The sequence below is a fragment of the Pelophylax lessonae genome (assembly GCF_965119305.1).
Source record: "Pelophylax lessonae genome assembly, chromosome: 8".
NCBI classification, from domain to species: domain Eukaryota; kingdom Metazoa; phylum Chordata; class Amphibia; order Anura; family Ranidae; genus Pelophylax; species Pelophylax lessonae.
Window position 1 is genome coordinate 64,682,022 of NC_138775.1, and position 15,931 is coordinate 64,697,952.

Genomic DNA, 15,931 nt, shown 5'->3' on the forward strand with positions numbered 1-15,931 from the left:
TAGACTTTCTCAAAACTAAACATTTTGAACAAAATTTTCTCTTTCAATAGTTTTTATTGAATATATTCACATATAACACGGAACAACAGAAAAGAAAATGACAGTATGTTCAAAAAATGTCATGGTATACAATAGTGTGTTGAAGTACAACATGAACAATAAACAAGAACACGAACACGAACATATGCCATATCACAGTGAAACTAAACATAAGTTATAACTAGTAACATACCGAAGTACTTATATTCTCAACAGGATTGAACAAAGTAGCGGCTATTTGACCAAGTCGACCAGTCTTTGTGGAATTTCGGACCCCTAAGGATGGAAAATGCATATGCTTTCTCAAGTGAATATTGACAGTTAACCCGGTTAATTACCTCTAAGTGGGAAGGTATTGCAGACTGTTTCCAATAGCGGGCTATAGCGGTCCTGGCCGCTATCAGTATGTGGACCACGACCGTTCTAGTGTGGGGTGGTACTAGATCGAGACCCAAATTTAGAAGAGCTAGAGCAGGATCGGGTTGTAGCACCGTACCCGCGACCATAGAAATCATTTCAAACACCTTTCCCCAAAAGCTGGTCAGGCCCTTGCATAACCAAAAAACATGGAAAATTGTCCCAACTTGGTCACAGTTTCTCCAACACAAAGGGCTCTGATCTCCGTATATTTTAGAAAGACGATAGGGCGTTAGATACCAGCGCGTGAGAAGTTTTTGTGCCTGTTCCCAGTGAGACACACATTGGGTAGACTTGAATGAGGCACTAATAGCCATTTTCCACTGTGCCTCAGTGGGAACCCTTTTGAGATCTGATTCCCATTTGACCATATGCGGTGTTCTGCAGAAGGTGGTTTTCTGGGCGAGGGAGTTGTAAAACAAGGATATACCTTTTACGTGCGTATGAGGGTTAGAGAGGAATTGCCATATCAGAGGAGGTAGTTGCAACTTGGGAGGGGGAGTTTTACGTAGGAAGCTGGAGATGCTATGGTACAAGAGAGCAGTTTGGGCGGGTAGTTGGAATTCTTGTTGTAAAAGCGCGAATGGTTTGAGTTTGTCACCCCGAAATAATTGAGCCATCTCACGTATGCCAGCTGACGTGAGTTTAGAGAGGGTAATGCATGGGAGCAGTACTTGGAGAGTTTTGAGCGGAAGGTTTAATGTTACAGACAGTTGTGTTTTGGGGAGTTTTGTCAGAAAGTATCTCCACGATAGCAGTGTTGCTTGAGTAGGGAGAGGGAGAGAGCGAAGTGGGAGCTGTTTCCAACAATCCGCAAGTAGTAATATACTCATGTCTTCCACTTTGGATAGGGAAGTTTCAATGGGGATCCATGGGATGCCCCCCGGTGAGGAGAACCAATGTTTCAGTGTTGTTAATCTAGAGGCGTGGTAGTAGTCGTTGAGATCAGGGAAGCCTAGGCCACCCACCGACTTATGTCTCACCATATGGGAGTATGCGCACCTCGCTCTCTTCCTCTGCCACACATACGCGCGCAGAATCCTCTCTAAGGAGGAAATGAATTTGTGGGGGACTGGAATTGGGAGAGTTCGGAACAAGTATAATATTTTGGGGAGGCAGACCATCTTGAATGCCGCTATCCTGCCCGTCCATGATAGTTCTGCAGATTTGAACTTGGCGATGTCCCCAGATATTTCAGAAATGAGAGGAGAAAAGTTGGATGACACTAAATTGTTTGTGGGAAAGGTAAGATTAATGCCTAGGTATCTTATGGGAGAGGTCGACCATGTGTATGGCAGGTCTGATTGGAGATGTGACTTGACCCTGGAACTTAGGCCCATGTTTAGGATAACGGATTTGTGAAAGTTCACTTTATAGTACGAAACATCACTAAAGGCTTGGAGGACGCCGTGTGTAGCTGGGAGGGAGATAAGCGGGTTAGTCAGGCTAAGAATTACGTCATCCGCAAACAGTGTGATAACATGGTGGGAACGAGGGAATTTGAAGCCAGAGACAAGGGGATTCTGCCTAAGGGACGCCGCCAAGGGTTCAATCAGTAGGTTGAATATGAGGGGCGATAGCGGGCACCCTTGTCGGGTACCGTTCGTGATAGGGAAAGGCTTAGAGAGCACGCCCGCCGAGAGGACTTTGGCCGACGGGGAGGAGTAAAGGGTCATTATGGCAGACAGGATCGGACCCGAAAATCCAAAGCGAGTCAGCACTGCATTCATGTATCCCCAGTGGACTCGGTCGAACGCCTTCTCTGCATCTATGGAGAGAAGCAGAGAAGGCGTCCGGGCACATTCCGCGTGATGTATCAGGTTTATCACCCTCCTTGTGGCATCCGGTGCCTGTCTGCCCTTCACGAATCCCATCTGGTCCTCCGCCACCAGCGTTGGGAGGACTATTGCCAGTCTGTTGGCAATAATTTTGGCATAAATTTTAACGTCATTGTTTTGCAGCGAAATGGGCCTGAAGTTCGCTGGTGATGTTGGGGGCTTTCCGGGCTTGGGAAGGGTAATAATATTAGCCTGGAGCATTTCTTGGGGCGGGGTGCCAGTGGAGACGGCTGTGGAGAACAAGGGTAGCATATGGGGGGTCAGAATGTCCTGTAGGGAACTAAAGTATTCGTTCGATAGTCCGTCAGGGCCCGGGCTTTTACGAAGGGGTAGTTTTTGTAAAGTTTTGGTCAGTTCGGATTCCGTGATCGGTTCATTGAGACGCGCCAGTGAGTCAGCAGTTAGTATCGGGAGTTGTACACGGCTAAGGAAATCTTGTATAGTCGAGTCAGTAGGCTGAGTGGTATCTGGATCCAGTCCTAAGTTGTATAATGAACTGTAGTAGTCCGCAAACGCATCTGCAATTTGTTGAGGATGGGTCAGCTTAACGCCCGTGTGTGGATGAGATATATAGTCGATTTTTGACTTAAGTCTCCTGGCTTTTAGTTTAGAGGCTAAGAATTTACCTGCCTTGTTGTGGGATGAATAGTACCGGAGACGGAGTCGCGCAAGCATTTTGTCATGCTGTTCTGTGAGGAGCCTGCGCAAGTCAGAGCGCAGGGAAGTTAGTCGGGCCGCGTTGTCATTCGTGGGGGAGGATTTGTTTACCGCTTCAATGGAATGAATCTCTTCTATAAGGCTGTGCATTTTGGCTTGGCGTTTCTTCTTAAGACGGGCTCCTAGTTGGATTAGGACACCCCTTACAAACGCCTTATGGGTATTCCACAATGTGGAGGGGGATATGTCAGAAGTGGCGTTGATGTCAAAAAACTCTTGCAGCCTATCCCGTATGGTTTTAAGTGAATCGGGGTCAGATAAAATAGAATTGTTACAGCGCCATACGAAGGAGGAGGGGTTAGCGGGGCCATTCGAGAGGGACATAAGGATTGCAGCATGGTCAGACCATGTTATGGGGGAGATTGAGGTGTCTATTACCTGAGGCATTGTGGAGGAATCTACTAGGAACATGTCTATCCTAGTGTAGGAGTTGTGGCATTGAGAAAAAAAGGAGTACTCACGTTCTTCTGCATGTTGGTAACGCCACATGTCATGGAGCCCCTCCGTGTGTGCGAGGTTGGCGAGGGATGGCAGCCTCGACTGGCCTCTGGACGAGGAATCCATGCCATGGTGCATCACCAGATTAAAGTCACCGCATATGATCAATTTGCCCATTTTAAGCTTGTTCACTTTCATACACAGTTTCCGCAAAAATTTCAACTGGTGTCTGTTAGGCGCATAAACATTTACCAAGGTATACGGACAGTTATCAATAACACATACTATAATGATGTATCGGCCCTCCACATCCTGCACCAGCTTGGAGAAGGTGAAGGATACGGAGGAGCGAATAGCTAGCATCACGCCACGCTTTTTCTCTGTACAGGAGGCTTGAAAAACATGGGGATAGTCCGGGTGTGAGCAGCGAGGGGTACGGTCTTGTTGGAAGTGCGTTTCCTGGATCGCCAGGATGTCCGCCTTTGAGTTAACTGCCTCCTTCCACATAGAGTACCGTTTCACAGGGTGGTTAAGCCCCTTAACGTTCAAGGAGAGTAGTTGCAACGACATTGTGGTGGAGGGTAAAGGGTACGAAATGCTTCAAAATGAGTGAAGAAAAATGTGGGGAGTAAGTGTAGAAGTCTACCTCCATGCATGGGGCGCACATCGGACAGTGACATGGGGTTTGAGTGGCATGTAAGCATTGTAGAGTACCTGAGAAATTTGCATCTGGTGGTCTGAATCACGAAGCTGTACCTGCACTGAAACTCAGGGAGACTGGTCTGTCCCGCTTCTGGGCAAGGTGGTAAAGGAACATTCGTGCAAGAGTCAATGATGGGTTCCAAACCATGGTCAGTAGAGCGAGTCTGTAAGAGATGGCAACAGATAACAACGACGACACACAATAAAAAAAAAAACAAAAGGGGGTAGAAAAGGGTAAAAAATACTTGGTCTGTTACGACCATGTGGGCAACGGATGTTGCAGAGGTATCGGGGGTTGCGAGCACGATGAAGGGTGCTCAATCAGCATTGAGGGCCTGTTTCACCCAGCGAGGGTGTAGGACGCTGCAGTCACTTGTGGCGCGATCTGGAGCGAGAAGATCTTGACACGGCGGTCCACTCGGGTTGGACATGGCGGGGTTGAGGCGCCTGTCTGTGGGGTTGGGTGTCTGTGGATTCCGGGACGATTCCCCATTGGCGTAGCAGACGGATCCCTTGGTCCACCGAGGTAATGTGGGATGTAGTACCCTGGTGGGTCACGCTCAGCCGTGCTGGGTACTTCCATTTATACACAATTTTATGGTTGCGAAGTGCTTTGGTTATAGAGTTCAAATTACGCCTTTGTTGCAGCGTGTATTGAGAATAGTCCGGAAGAACTTGAATAGAGCCAGGTTGGTCAGGCAGACGGTCCCTGCGTCTGAAGGCTTCCAAGATCCGTTCTTTGGCTTGAAAAAAATGCACCCTAAGTAGAACGTCCCTGGGCACTTCTTGTGGGAGGAAGGAAGGCTTAGGGATGCGGTGTATACGATCTATGGTAAGATCGTCGTTAGTGAGTTCTGGAACAGCTTTCTGAAACAGTTCTTTCACGTAAGAGGGGAGCTGATTCGGTTGGACAGACTCCGGGACCCCCCGAACTTTAAGGTTGTTTCGCCTGGACCTGTCTTCAAGGTCCGCTAGTTTGGCCTGGATTTTATGGATCTCATCTTGGTGGGACATGTGTGAGTCAATTAAGCCATTATATGAGGAGGTAAATTCTTCCATTCTGTCCTCAAGGTTATGGACTCTGTCACCTAAGCCATGCAGTTCCTTCTGGCAATAAGAAATAGATGCCGCAATATTAGCCTGCATGGAGTTGTTCAATAATGACATCATGTCCTTTAAGGTGGTGTCTGACACTGGCTGACCTGTGGTGAGGACCGCTGCAAAAGGGTCTGGAGGGGGCACATAGGCCCAGGGCGCATGACATGCGCTGGCCTGGTTGCTCACCTCCATGTCTGGATAGTCAGAGCTCGGTCCGCTTTCCTCCCATCGAGGCTTGGATTTAGCTGGGCTTTGTGTCGATGGCGTGGGTGGAGAGGAATCCTGTGTGCGGGACGGTCTCATCTGTGGAGCCGAGCAGGTCCGCTCCGGAGCCTCTGCTGCGCCGTCTGATGCAGCGTCTGATGCAGCGTGAGTGTCCGCCGCTAGAGGACGGACACGTTGTGGCAGTGGAGAGGCGCCGGCGCCATTTTGCGGGAGACCAGGGGCCGCCGGTCTGAAGAAATCGGACAGTTTCTTGACGGCTGGTGCTTTGGTGTGCCTCCTGGTCATGCTTGCGGTGTGCAGGGGACCTTCACACTCCTGTACCCGTGTACGATGGGCTCGTGCAGCTTGTGTGGCGGGCTGTGGATCCGAGTGTCGCTGGGTGAAGACAGGAGCTCCGGTGCTAAGCGGCCATATTACACGGCGGTCGCCACGCCCCCCTTGAACAAAATTTTCAACCTAAAACAGTAACATAAATGTTCAGAAGTAAAAAAATGACCACATTATTTCATAATAAAAATCCAGATTGGTTCAGTACAATACATTTCCTGAAAGACTCTATGGCAGCATACGTTTGGGTAGCCCTGCCTCCTCTCCTAACCTATAGGACCCCACTCCCATAAATCTTTACTTACTTTCAGCATCCATGTTTCTTTTTTGTCCTCCTCTGGTGGCACACATAGCGGTGCGTTCCTACCAACGGACGTCAAGTGTTAGTGGAGTGGTTCGGCATGATCGTTATTCCTCCGATAAGCCCTTGCTATTAGCCGGGTATGGAAGGGGCAACTGAAGATACCTATGCTGTAACATTGGTGGCCAGAAAGCCCAGCTGCTGCGGGTGGCCCTGTGTTGCCCGAAGTCCGGTGTCCTTTGGTGGCCCTGCCTGAGCCAAAGCGCAAGTAGCCTTATTACTTTTTGGATGTTTTTCTTTCTTGGATTTCTTCTCTATATTGGCTTCTAACAGGCCTCTATCGATCAAGGAGCTTACACTCAAAACAGTGTTCCTTGTGGCAATTACATCAGCAAGGCGTGTTTCCGAGAGCCAAAGTTTGGGATTTAGAGAACCGTTCCTAACCTTCTTCCTGGACAGAGTAGTCTTAATACCTATGCTGGGGTCAACTCCCAAAGTGACCTCAGTTTTTCAGGAAAACCAGGAAATTGTCCTTCCTACCTTTAGGACAAGAGAAGACTCTCGGATCCATCCTCTTGATGTGGGTGACACCCTGAAGCAGTATCTAGCAGCCGCAACTTCTTTTCCTCATACAGAGTTTCTCTTCGTTCTTCTTCATGGGAAGAAAAAAGGGATGCGGGCCTCATCCAGAGCGGTTGCTGCTTGGACCGTTAAAGCCATTCAGTGGGCATACAAATCAAGGGGCTTGGCTTCTCCGGAGGCGGTGATGTCACATTCAACCCAAAGTGTCTCTACGTCCTGGGCAGTTTCTAGACATGTGGCACCTGAAGTGGTCTGCAGGGCAGCCTCCTGGTCATCCATCAACACCTTTCGGTCTCATTATTGTGTTGAACTGGCTGCCTTATCTTCTGTTAATTTTGGTGCTCAAGGGCTGTCAGTTGATGGTACTAATTAAATGTTTTGTTCAGCATCTACCCACCCGGAAGGGTATGGCTAGTTATTTCCCGAACGTATGCTGCCATGGAGTCTGTCAGGAAAACGGAAAATTGTCTATCAAATACTTACCGTAATTTTCCTTTCCTGATGGACTCTATGGCAGCAGGAGTCCCTTCCCAGTTCCTGAGTAGGCTAGTTACAGAACATGGATGCTGAAAGGAAGCAAAGATTTATGGGAGTGGGGTCCTATAGGGTAGGAGAGGAGGTGAGGCTACCCGAACATATGCTGTCATGGAGTCCATCAGGAAAGGAAAATTACGGTAAGTATTTGATAAACAATTTTCCATTTTTAATGCACACTCTTGTCCCCCCGAAATGACAAACATGTTACCATGTTGCTTATTTTGAGATAAAAAGTAAAACACTGAGAGACTCTACCATACTTGTGACATCACTGCTGACTAGTTTAAAGAATTATGTTCTTTCTCTTTTAGGAAAGAAGTCTAACCAGGTCAAAGTGGTGATAGCCTTGTAGTTTGTTAACAACTCTCCTTAAACACTTGGTAAAACTTCCATGTTGGAAGATCTTCAGCAATTTGCAGCAGGATAGATTAGGTTTCTTTTTGTGTATAAAGAAACCTGGCAGGGGAGAAATATTGGCTAATGCTGACCTGATATTTTTATTTTTTTTAAATATCACATGCTTCAGGGCCTCCATCCTAATCCTTTGTTGGTGGGTTACTGACCTGGAACAAGCCTGCACATCAGGTTTTGGATAACTAATATACACATGCTTGTTTAAGATCAGTGCCTTTCTAAATAGTAAAGCAAGGATCAAAATGACACCTCCAGAGCAAGAAAAAAAAAGCAGTTCCCCTTTAACCACTTCCCGACCAACATACGTATATGTGCATCCTTGGAAATTGGTGCTGATATCTGGATGATGGTTGCACCTACAGTCATCATCAAGATATTGTTCTTTAGCTCCAGCAATGGACTTTTTATGTAAAAACTTGGAGCAATTTCAAATCCTCTCTTCGCTGTATGAAACCGGAAGTGGTGAAGATTCTGTCACTTCCAGTTTTGGTCTTTTGTTTATTGGCTGTTAACAGCTAGTAAAGCAGCTGATCAAACCCAACTTGGTGTGGGATTGTAAAGGAGAAATCTAGAGTCTAATGGACCCCAGATCTCTCCATAAAGAGAACTTGTCATGGCCGATGCTATCACAAGGGATGTTGTTTATCCCTTGTGATAGCAATTAGATTGATAAAAAAAAAGAAAATGAAAGGGACAGTAAAAAATAAATAAATAAATAAAATACATTTTTAAAGCACCCTTGTCTCCCTGTGCTGATGTGCAAATGTGAACACAAACTTAGATTCTGCATACACATGCAAATGGTGATTGCACTGCACTTGTGAGGTAATGCTGCAAAAGTCAGAGTGAGAGCAATAAGTCTAGCACCAAATCTTCTGTGTACCTTTAGACTGGTAGCTTGTAAAGGCTTTTAAAATGTTACCTATAGATAATTTAATGTATCATAAGACCATATTCTGTGGGTGTGTGCAATTTTACCATGTGGCATGTTAGTTATCTGTTTACTCGACACAATGTCATCTTTTATATTTTGCCAAACAATTGGGTATTATATTTTGCTTGTGTGCCCTAAAAATTACTAAATGTATTTATTCCTAAACATTTGCGTAGATCTCTGCGAAATAACCTGCAACTTAAAAAAATTGCAAAAATCACCATTTTATTCTTCAGAGCCTCTGCTTAACCACTTAAGCCCCGGAAGATTTTACCCCCTTCCTGACCAGGGGTTTTTTTGCGATTTTTTACTTCGTGACTTTAACGGACAATTGCGCGGTTGTGCGATGCTGTACCTTAACAAATTTGACGTCCTTTTTTCCCACAAACAGAGCTTTCTTTTGGTGGTATTTGATCACCTGTACGATTTTTACGTTTTGCGCTATAAACAAAAAAAGAGCGTAAATTTTGCAAAAACACAATATTTTTCACATTTTTTATATGAAATTCCCCCAAAAAAATGTAAAAATCAAAAATTTTTGACATTTTTGGCCAATTTGTTTTCTGCTACATATGTTTGGTAAAAAAAATCACAAAAAGCGTATTTTGATTAGTTTGCGCAAAAGTTATTGTGTTTACTAACTAAGGGAAAGATTTCTGTCATTTTTGGTGTTTTTTTTTTAACGCGGTACTGCGACATTGCGGCGGACAGATCGGACCCTTGACTGACATTTTTGACACTTTTGGGGTTACCAGTGACATTACTGCAGTAATCAGTGCTATACATATGCACTGTTACTGCAAAATGACACTGGTAGTGAAGGGGTTAACTTTATTTGAGAGGGAGGGGTGGTGTGTGTCCCTAGGGGTGTGATTCTTACTGTGATTAGCTGTGGCTTGAAGTGTAGGAACAATAATCAACGGTCCTACATAGTAGAACCGTATGATCACTGTTTCTACACAGGGGAGAATGACAGGCGGCTTGTTTACATCAGCCGCCTGCCTTTCTCCCTCTGCACCGACAATCGGCGAGTGACCACAGTGATCACACGCACGGACTTGCTGGGGAACGAGCCGGGGCGGGAGCGCGCCTCAGCGGGCGCCCACTCGCCCGCTATTGGCTCCCAAGCAAGTGAAAGGCTAGTCACTTTGCCTGGCCGGGGCTGACTGCCGACGTATATTGTCGTGCTGCGGTCGGCAACCGGTTAAAAAAGTTATATCATGTTTGGGGGTTCTAAGTAATTTTCTAGCAAAAAATGCTGATTTTTACATGAGTAAGAGAAATGTCAGAATTGGTCTGGGCAGTTAGTGGTTAAAGTAAAATACTTTATCTGGATAACTTTTAATTTGCCAATAAAGTACTATGCATTGTTGCCAATTGCTGTGCTTTATATAGTACTGTTTTCACCCTTTTTTTGCATCCTAATGTTGCTGATCTCTTTCAGACACTTTTAGTAATTTCCAGTCTACATGCACTCACTCCAGCATTGACTGCATGCACATCATTGCTCTAGACTGCCTTTCTGAAAATGACATTGATGGACTATGCCTGATAAATGTGTCTTGGCATGGCCATTTATCCATGGTTGCATGTGACAGGAGCAACACAGGAGCACAGTTAGAAGACAGGGACCGAGCCTTGCCACCAGGAAGTTCCTTAGCAAGTACATCCATAGGAGCATCATTGGGTATTATTTTAATGAAACTTACAGATTAAAAAAAAAGATTACAAAGCTTTGAAATGAAATGTAAAAGCTTCTGTAAGATTTTAAAGATTTTAAATCTGCTTTAATGGTTGGAAAAGACCCACACCGTTGACCCTCTTCTAGCTTTGGTCTTTGCAGTATTATAATTGTTACAAAGGGGCAAATGCACTTTAGATTATCAGATGGAATATGAGACGAAACAGAAGGTAACTTTGAGGTCAATTTACAGCTGACATCTTTATTCAGACACAAAAACCATTTTCCTGGGAAATTCTTTTACTTTTTTACTTTTTTTTCTTTTTTTTGTTCAAAGAACACTAACACAAAGTGAACACTAACTCATAGGAGAGTGGAATGTTTCCATTAAATGATGAGCAACCACACTGAGTGAAAGACACCCCAAAAGTCTCTTATTTCAGCAGTGGCACCAGGAATGTTGGCCACAAATTGAACTGCTAAATAAACTGATTTGGACTCTGGGATTGCAGCACCTCTAATGGGCAGGCTGCTTCTCTCTTTAAAACCACATGTATATTTTCACTGCAACTAAATGTATACACTTTGCTTCCACTCTCTTAAAAGTTTGAGAGGAATGGTCATTTTCACCAGCAACTTGTACGCTGAAGCTTAAAATCAGATCGGACTATAATGGCGTCTATTATGTGTCTAAAATCTCTTTATGCTGCATTCTCCTCTGTATATTTCTAATCAAATGTCAATATGTAAGCTGAAAACATTATCTTACTAGTCATGTATTGTGCATGGCCCTTATTTTTAAAGAAGTTTTTGCTGCAAATGATTCAATTGTTATTATTATTATTATTTTTAGAAAGAATACATTCTTGTTCAGTGATAATGGTGCTCTTTGCTGTGCAGCAATTCTGTAATAGTAACGTTTATGACTTTTAAAAATATATTTGATAAATGGTGTCCGTACAAAAAAGAAAAAAAAACACACATATATATATATACATATATATATATATAAATATATATATACTGTATCTCACAAAAGTGAGTATACCCCTCACAATTTGGAAAATATTTTATTCTATCTTTTCATGTGACAACACTGAAGAAATGACACTTTGCTACAATGTAAAGTAGTGAGTGTACAGCTTGTATAACAGTGTAAATTTCCTGTTCCCTAACTCAACACACAGCCAGTGTTGAGTACAACACTAAGTGAAAATGATCAAATTGGACCCAATTAGCCATTTTCCCTCCCTGGTGTCATGTGACTCGTTAGTGTTACAAGGTCTCAGGTGTGAATGGGGTGCAGGTGTGTTCAATTTGGTGTTATCGCTCTCACTCTCTCATACTGGTCACTGGAAGTTCATTATGGCACCTCATGGTAAAATCATTTTTGCTCTACATAAAGATGTCCTAGGCCAAAAGAAGATTACCAAGACCCTGAAACTGAGCTTAAGCACGGTGGCCAAGACCATACAGCGGTTTAACAGGACAGGTTCCACTCAGAACAGGCCTTGCCATGGTCGACCAAAGAAGTTGAGTGCAGTGGCTCAGCGTCATATCCAGAGGTTGTCTTTGGGAAATAGACGTATGCGTGCTGCCAGCATTGCTGCAGAAATTGAAGGGGTGGGGGTCAGCCTGTCAGTGATCAGACCATACGCCGCACACTGCATCAAATTGGTCTGCATGGCTGTCGTCCCAGAAGGAAGCTTCTTCTAAAGATGATGCACAAGAAAGCCTGTAAACAGTTTGCTGAAGACAAGCAGACTAAGGACATAGATTACTGGAACCATGTCCTGTGGTCTGATGAGACCAAGATAAAATATTTTGTTCAGATGATGTCAAGCGTGTGTGGTGGCAACCAGGTGAGGAGTACAAAGACAAGTGTGTCTTGCCTACAGTCAAGCATGGTGGTGGGAGTGTCATAGTTTCGGTCTGCATGAGTGCTGCCGGCACTGGGAAGCTACAGTTCATTGAGGGAACCATGAATGCCAACACGTACTGTCACGTACTAAAGAAGAGCATGATCCCCTCCCTTCAGAGACTGGGCCGCACGGCAGTGTTCCAACATGATAACGACCGCAAACATACCTCCAAGACAACCACTGCGTTGCTAAAGAATCTGAGGGTAAAGGTGATGGACTAGCCAAGAATGTCTCCAGACCTAAACCCTATTGAGCATCTGTGGGGCATCCTCAAAGGGAAGGTGGAGGAATTCAAGGTCTCTAACATCCACCAGCTCTGTGATGTCGTCATGCAGGAGTGGAACAAGGCTCCAGTGGCAACCTGTGAAGCTCTGGTGAATTCCATGCCCAAGAGGGTTAAGGCAGTGCTGGAAAATTAGGATGGCCAAATAAAATATGGACACTTTGGGCCCAATTTGGACATTTTACCTTAGGGGTGTACTCACTTTTGTTGCTAGCGGTTTAGACATGAATGGCCGGGTGTTGAGTTTTTTGAGGGGAAAGCAAATTTACCCTGGTATACAAGTGTAATTTCTTCAGTGTTATAACATGAAAAGATATAATAAAATATTTACAAAAATGTGAAGGTTGTACTCACTTTTGTGAGATACTGTGTATGTATATACACACACACACGGATCAACCATACACTTATGACCACCCACATAATATTGAGTAGGTCCCTCTTCTGATGCCTAAACAGCCCCTTTTGCCGCACAAAACAGCTCTGACCCGTCTAGGCATGGGCCTTTAAAGGTATGCTGTAGTTTCTGGCATGAAGCTGTCAGTATTAATAATATTATTATAATACAGGATTTATATAGCACCAACAGTTTTCGCAACACTTTACAACATGAAGGCAGACAGTACAGATAAATACAATTCAATATAGGAGGAATCAGAGGGCCCTGCTCATAAGAGCTTGTAATCTAGAAGTAGCAGATCCTCACTAGTTGTGGGGTGGGGTCTGCATAGATTGGATTTGTTTTTCCAGCATGTCTCACAGATGCTTGATTGGATTGAGATCTGGAGAATTTGGAGGCAGAGTCAACAACTTGAACTTGTTGTGTTCCCTAAATCATTCTTGAACCATTTTTGCAGTGTGTCAGACACATTATACTGCTGAAAGAGGCCACTACCATCAATGAATAGTGTTTCCATGAAGGGGTGTACTTGATCAGCAACAATGTTTACATAGGTGATATGTGTCAAGTAACATCCACATGAATGCCAGAATCCAAGGTTTCCCATTAAACAAAGGATGCACACTTGCCCAAAGGATCACACTGCCTCCTATACTGCATCTTGGTGCCATCTTTCTCAAGTAAGCTGCCAGCTTACTTGAGAAAGGCTGTCCACATGAAGAAAAATAAATCATATGTCATCAGACCAGGCCACCTTCTTCCATTGCTAAGTGGTCCAGTTCTGAGAGGCTCATGTGCCAATGGTAGGCAGCGCTTTTGGCAGTGGACACAGGCCAGCATGAGCTATACAGCTCGATACACAATAACATGTTTACCAGCTGCATGCTTAAAGCAAAACTGAGGTTGTGGTTGGAGCAGAAAAACCCAAAGAGATAGTTTGTACACTCTGCATCAGTATCCCTAAAACTGACCCCTAGAAGACTAGTCATACAGTCACTCTACTCTGCTAGCAGTTTAGTTTTAGGTGCACAGAGGCATAGTCAGAAGACTGTAATTACAGTATACACCATTCCACTCATGAAAATGCATAGATCTAGCAGGGGCAGTTTCAACGAGGATTAGGCTGGATGGTACTGGCACTGGGTAGAAGATCTGAAATGTATTCATAAGTTGTAAGTGAGCAGCATGGTTTGTGGGCATCAGTACTTGCTATAGTAACCTAGACCATCAAAGGTTAAATCTGTGTAATCTGTGCAGACATCTGGCCCTGAGTTGATGTAATCAAAAACATGTCTATTTTTCCCAAAACATATCCACATTAAGCCAAAATCCAGTTGTCTTTCCTAACACAGATTAACACAAATTATGAGACTTTTTTCTACCTACTCCTAGTCTAATGTTTTCCTCTTTTTCTTAGGCTTATGAAGGACCAGAATAAGAAAGTGGCCAATTTGAAGCACAATCAGCAAATAGAGAAGAAAAAAAACACTCAAATGGGAGATGATGGTCGCCGGAGGGATGATAACATTCTGGATAACTCCCAACATCTCCAGGTTTGATTATTATATCACAATATTCTTGTAAATTCATGCTAATAGCACTTTGGGTTCTGTACTTCACTAAAACCCAATTTTGCTATGAATCTGTAACACATATCCACAATATTTAAGTGCATCTGAATTCAAAAAGTGAAACTTTGCTATTGCTATATCTGCTACTTCCTGTGCCTAGACCAGGAATGAGCAAACTATGGGCCGCGGGCCGCATACGGCCCGGCGGACTTTTTAATGCGGCCCGCAGAGTGCGCAGTGTTCCCCAACCCCCCGGCTGCGGACTGGTACCATGGAACAAACGGTACCGGGCCGCCCGAGGAACTTCGGCAGTGGCGGTCGTGGCGTACAGAGCAGTGCGCTCGAGCCCGCCCATTGTGTGACAATAGCGAATGAAAATTCGCTATTGTCACACGGATCCTCCTCCTGGCCAATCAGGAAGCGGGTCCTCCCGCTTCCTGATTGGCCGAAAGGCAAACCCCATGCCATTGGCCGAGGAGGAGGGGGCACGCTGGCATATCTGCATTGAAAGGGGGCCCCCTGGCATATCTGCATTGAAAGGGGGCACGCTGGCATATCTGCATTGAAAGGGGGCACGCTGGCATATCTGCATTGAAAGGGGGCATGCTGGCATCTCTGCATTGAAAGGGGGCACACATACACACCGTCCATCTACTCTTGGTCTGGCCCCCGGGTCCAATATATGAGCTTTTTGCGGCCCTCGAGTCAAAAAGTTTGCCCACCCCTGTATATCTGCACTGTGAATATAAGATACTGCTGCCTACAACTGCTAGTTTCACAATATTTGGAGGGAGATTTAGTGTGAGATTAAGTGATATCAGTACTGTGCTGCTTGCTGAAGAGAGAGCTTTACCCTAGGACCCGCAGATGTGGTAAGTCAATTAGTAAAATATCAACTGCATGGAGACTACAGACAATACAGGAGACTAGTCATTTGTGCTTTGTTTTCAAATTTCTGGGCACAGCTCCCACAGTTTAAATCATGAATTCACTTTTTTGGATCAATAAAATTAGTTTCTTGGACAAAAGGGAAAAATTTGTACAAGTTGTAGATGTGAACATGTGCTCCTTTAATCCACTCAAATTTAGTTTCTCAGATTTGTTATGTTTTGTTTTCTTAAAGCAGCTTCCAGATTCTACTGTCTCATAATTGGGTGTACACCAACATCCACCTATATCTGTTTCCTTCATTGATGACTGCCTACCAGGGGGGCTGAAATGTCATACTTGTCAGTTTTGTTAGCAGACAGATCCCATTCCAGTGATAAGCATATTTTTAAAGCTGCTTTTTTGGTGGAAGAAGATTTGACTTAAAACATAATTAAAAATATCAAATAAAGGTAATAAACGTATTTGGTGCTTTGACGTTTTAGGCTAGGTTCATGCTATTCCAGTTTTCCTGAAGCCGCATTTGCGCGAGCACAGCAGACTATTCATTTGCATTGAGTGTATTACCTGGGGGAAATGCAGGAAAAGGATTCCACACGTTTTCCAAAATTGCAGAC

The 15,931-nt window shown here is 44.5% G+C and overlaps 1 protein-coding gene across 6 annotated transcripts in view; it reads left to right on the top strand.

Moving 5' to 3' along the window:
• The window catches only part of ERC2 (ELKS/RAB6-interacting/CAST family member 2), a 1,553,364-nt gene that overhangs the window by 661,770 nt on the left and 875,663 nt on the right, over nt 1–15,931 (top strand). For all 6 annotated transcript variants that reach the window (XM_082265097.1, XM_082265099.1, XM_082265101.1 and 3 more), the window contains one exon: nt 14,273–14,408. In XM_082265097.1, the coding sequence (XP_082121223.1) occupies nt 14,273–14,408 (136 nt within the window). The remainder of the gene's footprint in view (nt 1–14,272; nt 14,409–15,931) is intronic.